Here is a 14,708-nt window from a genome sequence, read left to right as displayed (position 1 = left end):
ATAACTGAGATCCTTCCCTTTTCAGCTAACATAAGCAAGTTCAGTAATGTCTGTACCAGATTTGACCAGCCCATTTCTAATTTTCAAATTAAGTTTGACTGTATAAAGACAATGTTGCCACAGGCATTGAAACCTGAATAACTAGATTATCAGAAATAGTTCTATGGGAATAGTTCTACAGTACTCACAAACTAATTTTGAAATATTTGTGGCACTTGCTGAGTAAAGCCCCTAAGAAATTACTCAATTAGTCCTTATTTCCTAAATGTATACTTTGCCTTCTAGGAATGAATCCGTGGTTAACAATATTAGTTTAGATCAAGATTCAAAGCATGGCAATGTGTTAATGGATGCAAACTTTCACTTGGAGTGGTATTGTTTAATCAATGCTTGAGCTTTTAAGAAGCTTTCTGGACAATTAACTGTATGTGCTAATTTTAAGTTATCTGCAAAACAAAGTATTTTGGTTCCCAGAGTTGTTGGTAGCATTTTAAGTAAACTGCTTGAAAAGAATTGGACTCAAAAAGGGCCAGTTACTATTCTTTTTAGCTGTAGAATCCTCTAGAAAATAGTTTGATGTTGTTATAGGAAACTGAGAATCAGTATTTTTTTACTTAATTTTTTTATTTTATATGCATTCTGCCATGAGGGTATGTTAATTCTTCCCTGCTGCAAATTATTCTTTTTTTAAGTATTTCAGAAACACTACAGGCCAAAGCCTATTGTCATCTTTCATCCTCTCATACAGGACTTTGAAATACATAAAATGAAACTTTTATGAATCGTTGCCTGAACTGCAGGGCAGCTGGAATTAAATGTCCTAATATTTTCACATGCCATTAATACAGGAGAAAATTGGAATACTTAAAAATGCAAAAATTATTGTTTGATTACACTTTTATGTAAGATTCTTTAATAGTTAATAAGTTTGTTATGTAAACTGTAATGTAGTTTTGCTTTCTTGTGGTTGAAATGTTTTTAATTACTTTGTTAGTTGCTATTACTTACAGAATTCTGTGTTCTGCACCACAGTTCTAAAAAATCAGAATAAATACTGTCCCAATAGTAGATATTAGAATGACTATAACAGAGAAATTCTCTCCAGGTTTAAATGATCTGACATCTGAAACTGCAAATTCTCCCGGACCTTTTAGAAATGCTAATATGTCAAAAGCAGCACAAACACACAAACTACGGAAGCTGAGAGCTCCATCTAAATGCAGAGAGTGTGACAGCTTAGTGGTATTTCACGGAGCTGAATGTGAGGAGGTAAGTTAAAAATTAGTTTACATTTCTGCTTGGGATTTATGTACAGTTGAGAGTTTTGGAAACTTGAATTATTTTCCTGTATAAACACTGTAGAGTTTGGACTCATATAATCACTGTGAACTCAAAGCAGAGGCACAACATATTAATAAATCTTGCCTTTTGCTCACATATGGGGTGACAGACATCAGAGATGTTTCTTATGGTGTCAATTTATATCAAACCATGTGCTTTTTTTTATCTCCCCTGTAGTGTTCACTTGCATGCCATAAAAAATGTTTAGAGACTTTAGCTATTCAATGTGGGCACAAAAAACTTCATGGAAGGCTTCACTTGTTTGGAGTGGAATTTGCCCAAGCTGCTAAAAATGTTCCCGATGGCGTTCCTTTCATCATCAAAAAGTGTACGTCAGAAATTGAAAGCAGAGCACTGAATGTCAAGGTATACTCAAGTTTGTTCATGCTTAAGTTTTATAGACAATCTTTAAAAAACAAAAATTCTCTTAGGATGTTAATGCTGTACTGTCAATATCTCTGTTCAACACTGTCCTTCCAAAATGAAATAGAGTTGTACTGGTCTTTTAATTTCAGGGCATCTATCGTGTGAATGGAGCCAAATTAAGAGTTGAAAAGCTTTGTCAAGCTTTTGAAAATGGAAAGGATTTGGTTGAGCTCTCTGAACTCTATGCACATGATATCAGCAATGTTCTCAAGCTGTATCTCCGCCAGGTATGGAATTGCGAGGTCAGATGGAAAACTGAAGTACTGTAGTATATTTCTTCAGTACAATAGGGGAAAAAAAAATCCTTTTCAGTAGTCCCACAGCAGAAGATTAAATTAGTGCCTTGTATATTTGCAGAAGCCTTCTTTATTTGCACATGGAGCCTGTGACAAGGGCAGGGAAAGCTGCTGGTATTACAATATGTATTCCACGTGGGTGTTATGGCTCCTTAAATATTAGTACCATACACAGAATAAGCTTTTGTTTGTCTACTCGTAATGAAACTCTAATTTCTAAAACCTTTCTGTTTAGTGAATTTGGTTGTCTTAGGTGAAGCTTAAAAGTTTCACACGTTCTTGTGTTCTCATGCAGACAGATGCTGATATATTGCTGTGAATATCCACTATCAAAAATGTCATGAAACACTTATAATGCTTATGATCTCTTCATTATGGAGAGTCTATCCATCTTTTTCTTTCAAAATGGAGCTTTAAAGCTTCATGATTGAATTTTCCAAACCAGTTTCAATATTTATCTGAAAAAATTAAGCTGGAATGTTGCCAAGTGAAATTATTGTGTCACTGAAAACTTGTTAGCCCTGAAAGAAATAATCCTTAGCTGCATAGTCCTGTCCTCTTCCTTACACTGGCTGTCAGTGATGAGCATTCCAATCCTATGATCATTGCCATTAAGTGATTTTGAAAAATTACTAAGATGTACCCTGCCTACATATTCAAGGAAGAAAGTAGCATACTACATACATAATACTAGGGTACTGTGCTGTATTTTGAATAGGGCTTACAATTAAAAATATCAAATAAAATATTTTCTTCTGGTCTTATTACTTCCTTTGTAGCTGATCTGTTTGTGTGGCTTTTAGTAAACCTGCTTATTTTAAATGCAGGAGCAGTGCTAGAAACATGAAGTTAAGATGTTTTTGGACAGAATACTGAGTTAAACCCTGTTTGATTATTAAAACCAATCATATACTATTGATATACTGTCAAAGACTGGAAGAGTAAATAACTGCTCTATTACCGTGCTATTTGAGCATATGCGGTGTAACCTCCTCCCTCATAGCAATCACGTTCTTGAAATCTTATTTTTTTCTTTAAATCTTATTTCAATAAAGTGTTAATAAGTGCTCAGTCCTGAAGTTATTGTGGGAAAGGGCTAGCAAAAGATTTATGGAGAACAGTGTAGGAAGGAGTGTTTTTGTTACCTGGGATTGGGTTTGAAAAAGTTGGCCTTTGAGCTAACGAACAAGGATATTAAACAGTCATCGTCAAAGAAAAGAAGCTAGATGAGACAAAGCTGAAGAAAATCAGGAAGGAAACTAAATTAAAATTCAGTTTTGAGTATGTTTCTGAAATGTTCTTATTTCTTCAGCTTCCTGAGCCCTTGATTTTGTTTCGGCTTTATAATGAGTTCATTGGACTTGGAAAAGAAAGCCAGCACATTAATGAGGAGTTGGATGCTAAAGGTAGTCCCAAATCAAAGAAAAGGCAGTCAATCTGTATTGAACTGAATAGGATCATCATTAAAATTAAAGATCTTCTGAAACAACTGCCTGTACCAAACTATAACACTCTTCAGTACCTTATTGGACACCTTCACAGGTGAGAAAAGACTTTAAATGCAAACTAATTGTGAAAAATAAACTGCTACATGCTGCATGCTAGGAATCTCTTATACCCTTTAACGACTTAGAGGAAGAAGTCATGTATACCTTAGGAGACATTGTTCCCTTGCTGTTTCTTTTTTCCATGTAATGAATTCTCAAGTGAGAAAAGAATATGAAAGGGAAATAGAGCAGGGAAAGCGCTGAGCTCCATTATTCTTGATTCACTGCTAGCGTTGTGGTCAGTCAGTAGTAACCAGTGTCACATGCAGGGACATAGGTGCAATTTAAACTGGGATGTGACCCAGGTGGGGCAGCAATTTGGTGGCTGTTACAGAAAATTGAACTTGTATCATGTCTCTTAAATGACTGTTTTCCAGTTACATTTCACTTTCTTGTCCTCCAAATGCTGTTTTGTATGATGGTGTACCAAGCTGATGACTACCAATCGAAGTGGGCCACAGCTATATTATTACTGAGAGTGAGAGATGCTCTTTTCCCCAACAACAAAAATGCCAAATAGCCACAGATAATATTAACAAATAGGACATAAAATCACCCTGTGTGGGAAGTCCAAGCTGCTCTTAAATGCAGTCTGCACTGAAGATTCTGCCTGCCTACCAAACCCACTTCCAGTTTCTCATTGCGTTTCATCTTCTTTAGACATAAAATAATATTTTAATATCTAAAATATTTCTAAAGTAATAAACCCTCTAACTCCTGGAGGTTTGTTTTGTTTTTTCTTTTCCCCCTCCTTATGCAGAGTTACAGAACAGGCTTATGAAAATAAAATGTCAGCCAGCAACCTTGGCATAATATTTGGCCCAACTCTGATCAGACCACGTCAAACTGATGCTACAGCTTCGCTGTCATCACTTGTGGACTACCCTTATCAGGCCCGGGTAGTGGAGCTGCTCATAACATACTATGAAAAGATATTTGATGTTTCATTGAAGCCACTTCTGAGCACATCTCAGTCTGAAGAAACAGTCAGAGTTGCTTTATCAGCAGATGAGAAGGAACCACAGCAGCAGAGGAAATCATTTGTTGCTGTAAAGGAAGTGAGTGACTATTCTTGTGCTGCCACAATGCTACCCGTGCCATCTTAACTTCTGTGTTAAATGTTGCAGCATTCCAGAGCACATTTCTAATAAATCTTTGTGGGTTTTTTTGTTAAGGAGTGCCTTTTCTCTCAAGTTTTCATTTACTTTTGCTCTGACTTTTGTTAGCAGGGTATTCTGATAGCTCCGAGTGAAAGCAGAGCTTCAGAAACAACTGCACTGTTTTTGGAATCGAACAACAGCAAGAATACAAAAGAACACGCAGATCCCTGTGTAACTGGTTAGTATGCCATTGACTCTGGGGAGTGAGTGAATAAGGAGTCCTCGATGCTTTAGGTTATAGTGCATGTAGCTCTTCAATTTAGACAGAAGCAAGTGATAAAACCTGCTTATCACTGCTTGATATGCTGTTTCTTTTTGTAAGAAGAACAGAGAATTAAATCTTTCCAAAGGCTTTCAAGAAACCTGTGTTTATGGAATTGGAGCTTAAAGTATTTGGTTAAAGAATACAACAGTGTGTTGGTTTCTCCTTTTTTTAAAAAATCAGACAAAACAAAGCCATAATTCCACTGTGACTGTAGATTTTTGAAATCCACTACAATGCTGCAAACCAGTACCCAGCAATTAATGTGTTTTGACCATTTTTCCCCCCAGAATGTGTATCATTGCCACTCACTGGAACTAAACCAGAAGGCTTTGGGAAGAGTAATTCTCTGACAGAATCATCAGCTAAGAGCATTTTGGATATCAATATTTCTGCTCAAAAAAAGCCAGGTTTGCTAACCTAACTAACTCTACATTTTTTCTATTTATCTGCCTGTGCTACTACAGTGGTTTGTTTTAATGTAGGTATGATTTCATCTACTTTATTTAGGAGTAGCTGTCCATAATCCCTTTTAATTATACTGATTTTCAGCTGATGCTACCAGTTCAGTCATGTCCTGTACGTTTACAGTGCAACATCCTGAAACATACTAATACTGAAAATATTCAGGGGTGGGAGAGCACCAGCCAAAAAAATATAGTGTCTCTTTTGCTGTTTCTTCTTGGTGTCTTCCTTGGTTACAGCTGTATAGTATGTTTTACTGCTATTGAAAAGTTAACATTTGGTTAGAGTAGGATGCACCTACTATGTATATAGGCTATCCGTAAAAATTATTATCCCATTAAAATACTAACTGCTAAGGGATCATTAATAAAGTCTTGATGACTTCTCTTTATATTTGGGGCAAAGATCCAGTCACATCTATTTGTGTATTTCTAGGTGATGCTGTGAGTCCAACTTCAGAGAAAGACAATGATCCATTAATTTCTCTAGGTGAAGACAGCTGTAAAATTAACTTACTTCCTGCAAAACCTAACCGTCAGATTACCAAAGTTCCATTGCGGGTTCCAAGGACAAAAGCAGCTTCTCGCCCCGTGAGCCTGCCTGTGGACCGAATACTTCCTCCATGTGTTTTGAATGAAAGAAATTCACGAAATGCAGGAGCAGTAAGTTCAGAGAAGCTGGGCCGGAGCCCTACTATTGAAGAGGTTTCAGAGGTGAAGGCACTCCCTGCTGGTAATACCTGCTGTAGATTTCCTTGTTATGACACCCAGATGCTGCGAAAAACTTGGGACAAGCAATATAAACAGTACGATATCACAGCAAGGACAGCAATGATTGTGACTAATGTGCCCCAGGAGAACCGAGCACTTGAGAGTGAAACTGCGGGTGCTTTATCTTCATCATGCAGTGTTGGTAACAATTCAGCTAATGCCATTCTTCCTAGTAAGCCATATTCTGTTGTTGGGTCAGGAAGGACAGCAACAGAAGAGAATGGTCCTGATGTTAATCCTCTTGCTGCCTTTAGGGCACCACGAACATTGCAACCCCCTCCAGGGACATTTTATAAACCACCCTCTAACAAATCAAAAGAAAATGGAGATGGTTCTTCTGCTAAAGCTTGTGCACCAACCAGTGCTAGCTCTGTGCTTCACCAGGACAATACTGTGAAACTGGCTAGGAGCTCTGTTCTTCCATCAGGTGATCCTGAACAGAACACAAATGAACAGAAAGCTAGCTCAGAGGATATTCACCCCACAGATCTGAAGCCTGCTTACCAGAGACTGAGACCAAAAAGGATCCAAGAACTGGAACACAGGGAAGCTCATTTTGTATAGGGTGCAAATTCCTCTTGGACTATATGCAATTTGTTGATGTTGCCAGTGGAGGCTTCCCTTTGCCCCTTTATCCTTTGCCTTCCCTTGAGAATTCCACTTTTGTGCCATACTGGAGTTATTTTTATATATGCAGCATTTTAAAATTGGGGGGAGGGCTGGGGAACTGTGAATGAAATAAGTCAAACTTTTTGTAGTTCAGTAGCTTTCAATAAAGATGTATTACATTCCCAGTCTAGACACAGTTAAAGGTTTCATTGAATAAGACATTGAGCTTCATTTCATTGTGTGGAATGGAGTGCTTATTCATAGAGAAACAGCTATTTTTCTTAATAGATGTTATAATAAAACCGGAAGATTTAATGTTCACTGTAAGCATAAACCAAAGCTTGTGCTTTGCTCTGTAAAAGCATTTGTTCATTTTTCTAATATGTGCAATTAAAGCTTTGCTTATGAACAGGCTTACATACTGGCCAGCATGGCCACAATTATGTATCATATGTGTATATGTTAGGCAGACATGGTTATCTGTTGCCAGTTTTCTATATTGTCACTTTAATATTTCTTTTTTGTACAGCAAGGATGCACTTACTGAGTTTTACTATTCAGAAGCAGCAATCAATTCACATCTGGTTTCTTGTATAGCTTAGCAAGTGGGGCAAATGTGCAGAGCCTGTTTTGTTTGGATGCCCTTCTGGAGAGACTATCATTGCAGTGGTGCTGTCTTTCCCAGGTGAGTGAAAAGGCAGTGATTTGCTTGCTAGAGATCAGTTTCACCACCTAACATGGTGTAACTGAAATGAAGAGCATTGTTTCCAAGTTTCAGTGAAAGAGCTGAAAATAACCAAAAATCTGCATTAGTAGGTGCATCTAATGGTTTTCACTTTGTATTAAATGGTTCTTATGTGTACACTGTGTTATATTTGCTTTAAAATATATTAACGTGTTAACATTTCAGTGACTCTATGGCTTCTATATCTGGATTTCTTCTAACTTATTAAAATACAGACATTTGGCCTTTGCGATAGTATAGTACTCTGCTGCCTCTGTCTTCTGGGGATGGGGGGTGGCACACTTTTCTTAATGGGATTACAGTTAGCATGACCTTTTCTCATATACTATAGAGTTACTTTGGCATGGTACTTTCTACTGATGTAAGAATGAAAAGGACTGGAAAAGCAAAGAATCACTTTTCTGTTCTTACAGTGTGAAATACACTGGACTTTCCTACTCCATTACCTTTGCCCATCTTCCTAAAATATCCAAAATAAAATCCCATACTCCATTCAGTGGACGTAATCTGATTTTAATTTCCAGAACAAAAGATACTAAACTCACAAAGCTGAACTTCTGCTTCCTTATCACATTTCCAGGGAAGCATGGCTTGCATTCTTGGAAAAAGCCATGCTATTACTGGATTGTTCTGGCCATGCTAGAGGCTGTTTCTTTGGGGAGCTGCCTCATACTACAGAAAAGCTGAAGATCCCAGGTGCTGCTGTCTGTCCATACTGGTGTTGTGAGCTGCATAACAAAATAAGTGGACAGATAAAGGCTTCTTGATATAGATGGGAGTTTGTTCTACTTTGACAATGGAGGAGTGGAATATAATGCACACAACTGGTTAATGAATCATTACAGACGTTGGAGCAGAACTTAATAGCACAGTTGTGAAAGGATGGTGCCAGTCAGTATTGATTAGGGCCAGTTACTACGAGTCATTGCCATACTGCTTTTTATGTATCATGTCCTTCCATGTTTTGCTAGTGTGAGACGTTTCTGCTCTTTGAAATGCACTTTGGGTCTCTGTTGGTGTTTCCCACAGCCAGGCCGGTGCCAGCGGGCCGGGCCGGGCTCGGGGGGCGCAGCGCCACTGGGTGCCTGCGCGCGGGGATGAGCGCCTCGTAAACCCACGGTATTTCGTGAAAAATATCATCAATTTCAACAGATGAATTACGCACGACCCAGCTTTATAATGCCTTCGACTGTTTTTATGCAATACAAGCGAAGGAGCAAGGGCACTTCTCTGGAAATTAAACCTTTGAAGCCTATGTAAGAGTTGTGACCCTTCCAGCCTGGCGGCACCACGGAAGGAGAGATCCTTCCTCCGGAGCCTTCCAGCCACGCTTGGGAGAGGGCAGCCAGCGGAGGAGGCTGGGAGGCGGCGGCTGAAGGGCCAGTGTGTGACTTCTTAATTTGTAAATTTTCGTCAACGTTTGCACGTTGGCGTCACGGCCGTGTTTTGATCGGGCTCGTACACCGAGCTCTGCTCCGCCCTGTGAGGGAGCGGGGGGGACGGCGGGCGCCTCAGCCGGCACAGGAAGGGGTGTGAGGAGCCGGCCGCGGCAGCGGAGCCTTAAGCCTGGTGGAAAAGACTTTGGCATTCTTTGGGACTGGAAATATTGCTAATGGCCCTTGTTGTTTCTTTCGGTTCTGATGCAGATTTCCCTAGGTCTTGCTTTGAAATGGCTTCACTCCCACCGAACTGCAGCAATCCCACCCACCTGCCCCAGGTGACAGGCTGTGGGTCATGCAGAGTGCCAGAACCCTGCGACTTGTCCTCTGGGGAGGAAACCTTTCTCTGTCAGATTTGCTTGGTAATTGCATTTTCTGAAGTCGTAATGCACTGCCTCATCCCTCTTAAAGCTTTGGCAGTGTACCGACTTCTGTAAGTCTCTGACCTAATTAGTTATGACAGGTGTTTGGTTTAGTAGGGCCCCTGATGCTACCAGAACTACCATCTTTTCAAATACAGAGTTTGTTCAGATCTGAAGAAGTACACTCAGAAATATCAACTTCCTAGTACAGACTTGACTGCTTGTGCTGGTCATATTGGATAATTGGGAGTATTTTTATTCAGGAGTCCTTAAACTCACCGATTGAGCTGTTCTGTATCGAGTAGGGGATTAAAACAATCTCCTTACAACTGAGCAGTGTTATTCTGCAAGCACTAACTGCAAGATATGTGTTTCTTTGCCACCAAGCTGAACATTCCTTCAGAAATCTTCCTCTTCCACCAGTGCTCGCACGAGATAAGCTTCTGTGGTAAGTTTTCAAGCTTTTTATTGCTTCTGTTTAAGAAATCTGTGTTTTGCTTGAATATCTGTGAGTTCTTTAGCTTCTATAGCAAAGCAGAGCCCTAATGGAATTAATCTGAAAGCAGTCACGAAACGCTCTGAGAAGGCACTTAGTGCACGTATGCTAACATTGGTAACTTAGCTCAGAGCATGTTTGTACTTTTCAAGTGACTTCTCTACGTGCCACTGTGGCTCATGGTTCAGTGTGATCTCAGAGCACACAAACTTGATTCTGTTTGGGTGAGACTAAACTGGAACATATGCTTCAGCAGCATACCTGATGTGCTGCAGCTGCTAATGCACGTTCAGTCTATGGAGCTCATCTGAAGTAACCCTTAGGCAAGTAGTGTGTGTGTCCTGGATCCTCAGCACTCACTGCTTCACTGTAAAGCTGCTCTTACTGGGCCATGCCACTTGTCAATGTACACATAAACTTAATATTTTGGGAAAATGAAACAAACCAGATGTTTCAACTTTCATTAGCAAAGTTGGAGGAGACAGGGGCAGGGAACATCTGGTATTTGCAAACTACGTTATTTTGAATATTCATGCAAGTAAGTTTCACAGGAGGATTCTTTGGAGAGAAACCATTCTGAATTAAAATGTTCTATCTCCATGCCCATTTTTATTGAGAGAGCGGGGAATTCTTTTTCTAATTTAGAGATCCAAGGGATCCATGGAAAGTGGTTTTTAACTCACAGGTAGAAGAAAAAGCTATCCTAAATCTTCTGAAATGTAAAATGTTTGAGGAAGGTGAATTCTAGGAAAATCCTCACTCCTCAGCCCTTATGCAGCTGGATAACAGAACAGTGTCTATAGGAAGTAAACTGAATTACACCAGAAGTAGAAAACATGCCTTTTGAGTTTCTACTTGCTATGCTTTTGTGCATTTTTTTCCACAGATTGGGGTGATTAGCCAACCACTGGTTTTGCACGTGCATGGGATCTGCTTAAGATTCTACATTTCCCTGTGTTTGACATGTGGAAGAGTCTGATTCTGATTGTCTGATTTGTAAAAATATACTTTTCAAACAGAGGTTTCATGGAGCCTTTTCTTAGTTTCTCTGATTCTTTTTATCATTTGATCCCAACTTGACAGAACTTGCCATTCTTGTCCCTCAGGTCACTCCTTACCTATTTTATGGGGGGAGGCCTCTGAAATACGTAGGAAACACCTAAAAACCTTCAGCTTGTGTTTTCCCTAGCAGTTTAGATTGCTGGGTGCAAAACTTACCTTAACTGAGAAAGCCCCAACCTGTGTATGTGTAGTTTTCTCTACACACACGCATAGATATGTCTGTTTATCTCTAGAAGATGCATTTATACACACCCACTCCTACAGTTAGCCTATGCAAAATTGTGTTAGCACAACTTGTGTTAGCTTTCTAGTGAGGCTGTGTCTAGGGACATGTTCTTCTACATGTGTCAGAATATCTGGTCAAGAAATGGTTTGGGTGCTGGAAAGCATTATTCTTGAAAATTAGAAGTGTTGGCCCATGAGCACACCCAATACATGTGAGTGTGCGTATTTTCAAAGTTATCTTTTCAGGTAATTTTTAAATGCTGTTAATTTTAGAGAAATATTTTCTTGTGGTGCTAGAGAGATTACTTAGGGATGTTTTTATAATTTGCTGGACAAACAGAATTTTAACCAGATTTGATTTTGTAGTCAAAAGTCAGGAACAAGCCTGGAAATAAGAAAACAAATAAAATGCTGGTACTTAAAACCGCTGTTAAAACCATGGCATGTGAGGTGAGGGATAATACAACACACGTGCCATGTGATCCCAATTTTTTGGTATGGCATGTAGGTACTCATGAAGCATATCACAGGGAACTTTTATGTTATCAGATATCTACTGTGGGCATAATGTGAGAACTATTATCACCAAATATCTATTTCCACTTCTTGCTTTCTTTATGTTCTGATACATAAATAGAATGTCTCATTTTTTGTTGCTACTGGCAACAAACTACAAATCATTAGGAAATAGTGATAGTGACAACTGTGGGTAGAGCTACCAGAGACATTGTGCAGTGTGCTCCATAAGCTGAACTGTATTTTTCCCACCTGTGTAAAATGATAGGCCCCACATAAGCTGCTCTGTTTACTTCCAAAGATCTCTTTGTAAAGCTGCAGAGCAAAAATGTGTCACAGGAGCAGCTGATGTAGTTGATCATAGAAAGCAAAATCTACCTACCATCATCCAATAGTGATGTAAAAAATCTAATTAGGAGAGATTAGTTTAATCGGTTAGAGCTGTCTCTGTGAACATGTGGACAACAAAAAGAGATTCATTTTCTTAAAATAACTGGACTTAGGATTTTAGGGTTAAAATGCTTGTTTATTGGATAAAACTATTAAAGTATCTGTTTGCCTCAGACATAGCAGTAGTACTTAAATACAGTCTACATCTAAGCAGCATCAGCAGTACTAATTTCTCTGCTTTGCATTGCCATTAATCAGAGTGAGCTTCTATCTGTGGCTTTATACAGCTTTTTTTTTTTCTGCCTGGATTGAAGCAGACTGGCTCTCAGCTGTGATATGAACATGTGTCTGACAGAAATTAGATCAAAGCTACTTGTGAAAGAGGAGGTTGCCATAGGATGATAGAATAGAATCATAGAATCATTAAGGTTTGAAAAGACCTCCAAGATCGAGTCCAACCTTTGACCAAACACCACCTTGTCAACTAAACTGTGTTTAACTAAGTGCCGTGTCCAGTCATTTCTTGAACACTTCCAGGGATGGTGACTCCACCACCTCCCTGACCAGCCCATTCCAATGCTTGACAACTCTTTCAGTGAAAAAATTCCTCCTGAACCTCCCCTGGCACAGCTTGAGGCTATGTCCTCTTGTCCTGTCTCTGGTTGCCTGGGAAAAGAGACCCCCACCTGGCTACAAGCTCCTTTCAGGTAGAGAGCAGTAAGTTGTCCCCCAGCTCCCTCAGCGACTCCTCATATGACTCACTCTCCAGACCCTTCCCCAGCTCTGTTGCCCTTCTCTGGACTTGCTCCAGCAGCTCAATGTCTTTCTTGCAGTGAGGGGCCCAGAACTGGCCATAGTACTCAAGGTGCGGCTGCACCAGTGCCAAGCCCAGAGGGATGGCCACTCTCCTGGTCCTGCCATGGGCCTTCTTGGCCACCTGAACACACACTGGCTCATGTTCAACCTCTGTCAACCAGTATCCCCAGGTCCTTTTCTGCTGGGCTGCTTTCAAGCCACTCTTCGCCAAACCTGTAGCACTGTGGTTGTTATGACCATTTTGCAGATGGTTGTTACTCTGGCCTCCCTCCGTTCATCCGGAGCCTCCCCAGTTAACCAGGACAGACAGTAAGTGATGGAGAGTGGCTTAGTGAGCTCTTCCGCCAGCTCCCGCGGTAGCCTTGGGTGGATCCCATCATACCCCATAGACTCATGAGTGTCTAAGTGGCTCAGCAGGTCACTACCTACTTCCTACCGGATTGAAGGGGATCTTTTCTGCTCCCCATCCCTGTCTGCCAGTTCAGAGGGCTGGCTGCCCCGAGTATAACCGGTCTTTATGTTGAAGACTAAGGCAAGGAAGGCATTGAGTATGTCAGCCTTTTCCTCATCCTTGGTTGCAATGTTCCCCTCTGCATGCAGTAAAGGATGGAGATTTTCCTTGGCCCTCTTTTTGCTGTTAATACATTATAAAAACACTTTTTGTTATCTTTCACAGCAGTGGCCAGATTCAGTTCTAGCTGAGCTTTTGCCTTTCTAATTTTCTCTCTACGTGACCTAACAACATCCTTGTACTCTTCCTGAGTTGTCTGTCCCTTCTTCCAAAGGTCATAAACTCTCTGTTTTTCCCTGAGTTCCAGTGAAAGCGCCTTATTCAGCCAAAGCCAGTCTTCTTCCCCACTGGCTCATCTTTCAGCACATAGGGGTGGCCTGATCCTGGGCCTTGTCATGCTTTGTGAAGGATGAATGGGTTAAATTGGGTTAAATTCTGTGGGTTTAGGTGGCACATTTGTGCAGAGGCTGGAATGTCCTGCAATGGAGCTGGGAAGGAAGCAGAGTGCTGAGTGCAGTGCTCTGCCATCAGAGCTGCAGCGTGCTCTGGGGTAAATGTAGCAGTTGGTAAATTCAGTGAAACAGGATTCTCAGAGGTCTCCCCAAAGTCCTGTGAAGAAGAAAGAAACAGGCAAACACTGCCACATCCTTTTTAATTTTTTTTTAAAATAAAGAAATCTGGATTGTTGCTCAACCTCTACTTTGAAGAACAATGACAGTGTGGCAGTGAGGGAAGCTGCAATAGTGCTTATACAGAGCCATTGCCTAGCCTGAGAACCAGTGAGAGGTTTTACTGCATTGCTGTCCCAGCCCTTACAGATGAAAATTTATAAAGAATTCAGTGTTCACTCTATGCTCTTTTGCTTCTGGATTTGACCATACTCCTTGGGGGAAATTTATGTTGGAGATGTGAAATGATCCATTTAATGCTGATATGTAACTTGATTTAGTAAATAGTAGTTGAAGTAGGACAGAACTTGCTGAAAAACTCTCTGAATGCATCTCTGGAGCTCTGAGTCTGAACACATAAGGTCATTTAATTTAATGTATTTCTGTGTGAGCAAGCAATTTGCTGGCATTTTAGAAGTTCTAGAAAATATAAAATTGAAAATCAGATTATAAGAATGAAATATTTTTCCCCTCCTCTCCTGATGTTGTGAATCAGTTACTTTTGTGTTTCACTGTCTCTGTTCTTCGAGAGTGATGGTCCATGAAAAAATGTGGTGAACTACCTGTATATCTGCACACATAAGAACAAACTCCCCAGGCCT

General features: G+C 40.1%; 2 protein-coding genes across 10 annotated transcripts in view; both read left to right on the top strand.

Annotated features, from left to right (window-relative positions):
- Positions 1 to 7,066, top strand: part of ARHGAP29 (Rho GTPase activating protein 29) — a 49,046-nt gene extending 41,980 nt beyond the window's left edge. For 5 of the 7 annotated variants that reach the window (XM_027694408.1, XM_027694409.1, XM_027694404.1 and 2 more), the window contains exons 17-23: positions 1,106 to 1,269; positions 1,519 to 1,707; positions 1,857 to 1,994; positions 3,376 to 3,605; positions 4,371 to 4,668; positions 4,837 to 4,948; positions 5,933 to 7,066. In XM_027694408.1, the coding sequence (XP_027550209.1) occupies positions 1,106 to 1,269; positions 1,519 to 1,707; positions 1,857 to 1,994; positions 3,376 to 3,605; positions 4,371 to 4,668; positions 4,837 to 4,948; positions 5,933 to 6,831 (2,030 nt within the window). In that variant the 3' untranslated portion in view covers positions 6,832 to 7,066. The remainder of the gene's footprint in view (positions 1 to 1,105; positions 1,270 to 1,518; positions 1,708 to 1,856; positions 1,995 to 3,375; positions 3,606 to 4,370; positions 4,669 to 4,836; positions 4,949 to 5,932) is intronic. The other 2 variants (XM_027694410.1, XM_027694407.1) reach the window with 1 other exon arrangement.
- Positions 7,067 to 9,251: 2,185 nt separating this feature from the next.
- ABCA4 (ATP binding cassette subfamily A member 4) overlaps positions 9,252 to 14,708 on the top strand; it is a 76,433-nt gene continuing 70,976 nt past the window's right edge. For 2 of the 3 annotated variants that reach the window (XM_027694273.1, XM_027694272.1), the window contains exon 1: positions 9,252 to 9,870. The gene's annotated coding sequence lies outside the window, so the exon portion shown is untranslated. The remainder of the gene's footprint in view (positions 9,871 to 14,708) is intronic. The other variant, XM_027694271.1, reaches the window with a different exon arrangement.

The sequence above is a fragment of the Neopelma chrysocephalum genome, unplaced genomic scaffold (genome assembly GCF_003984885.1).
Source record: "Neopelma chrysocephalum unplaced genomic scaffold, ASM398488v2 Primary Assembly neopelma1_97, whole genome shotgun sequence".
Lineage (NCBI taxonomy): Eukaryota > Metazoa > Chordata > Aves > Passeriformes > Pipridae > Neopelma > Neopelma chrysocephalum.
The sequence above is the reverse complement of the archived record's forward strand: the minus strand, read 5'-3'. Positions and strand labels throughout refer to the sequence as shown.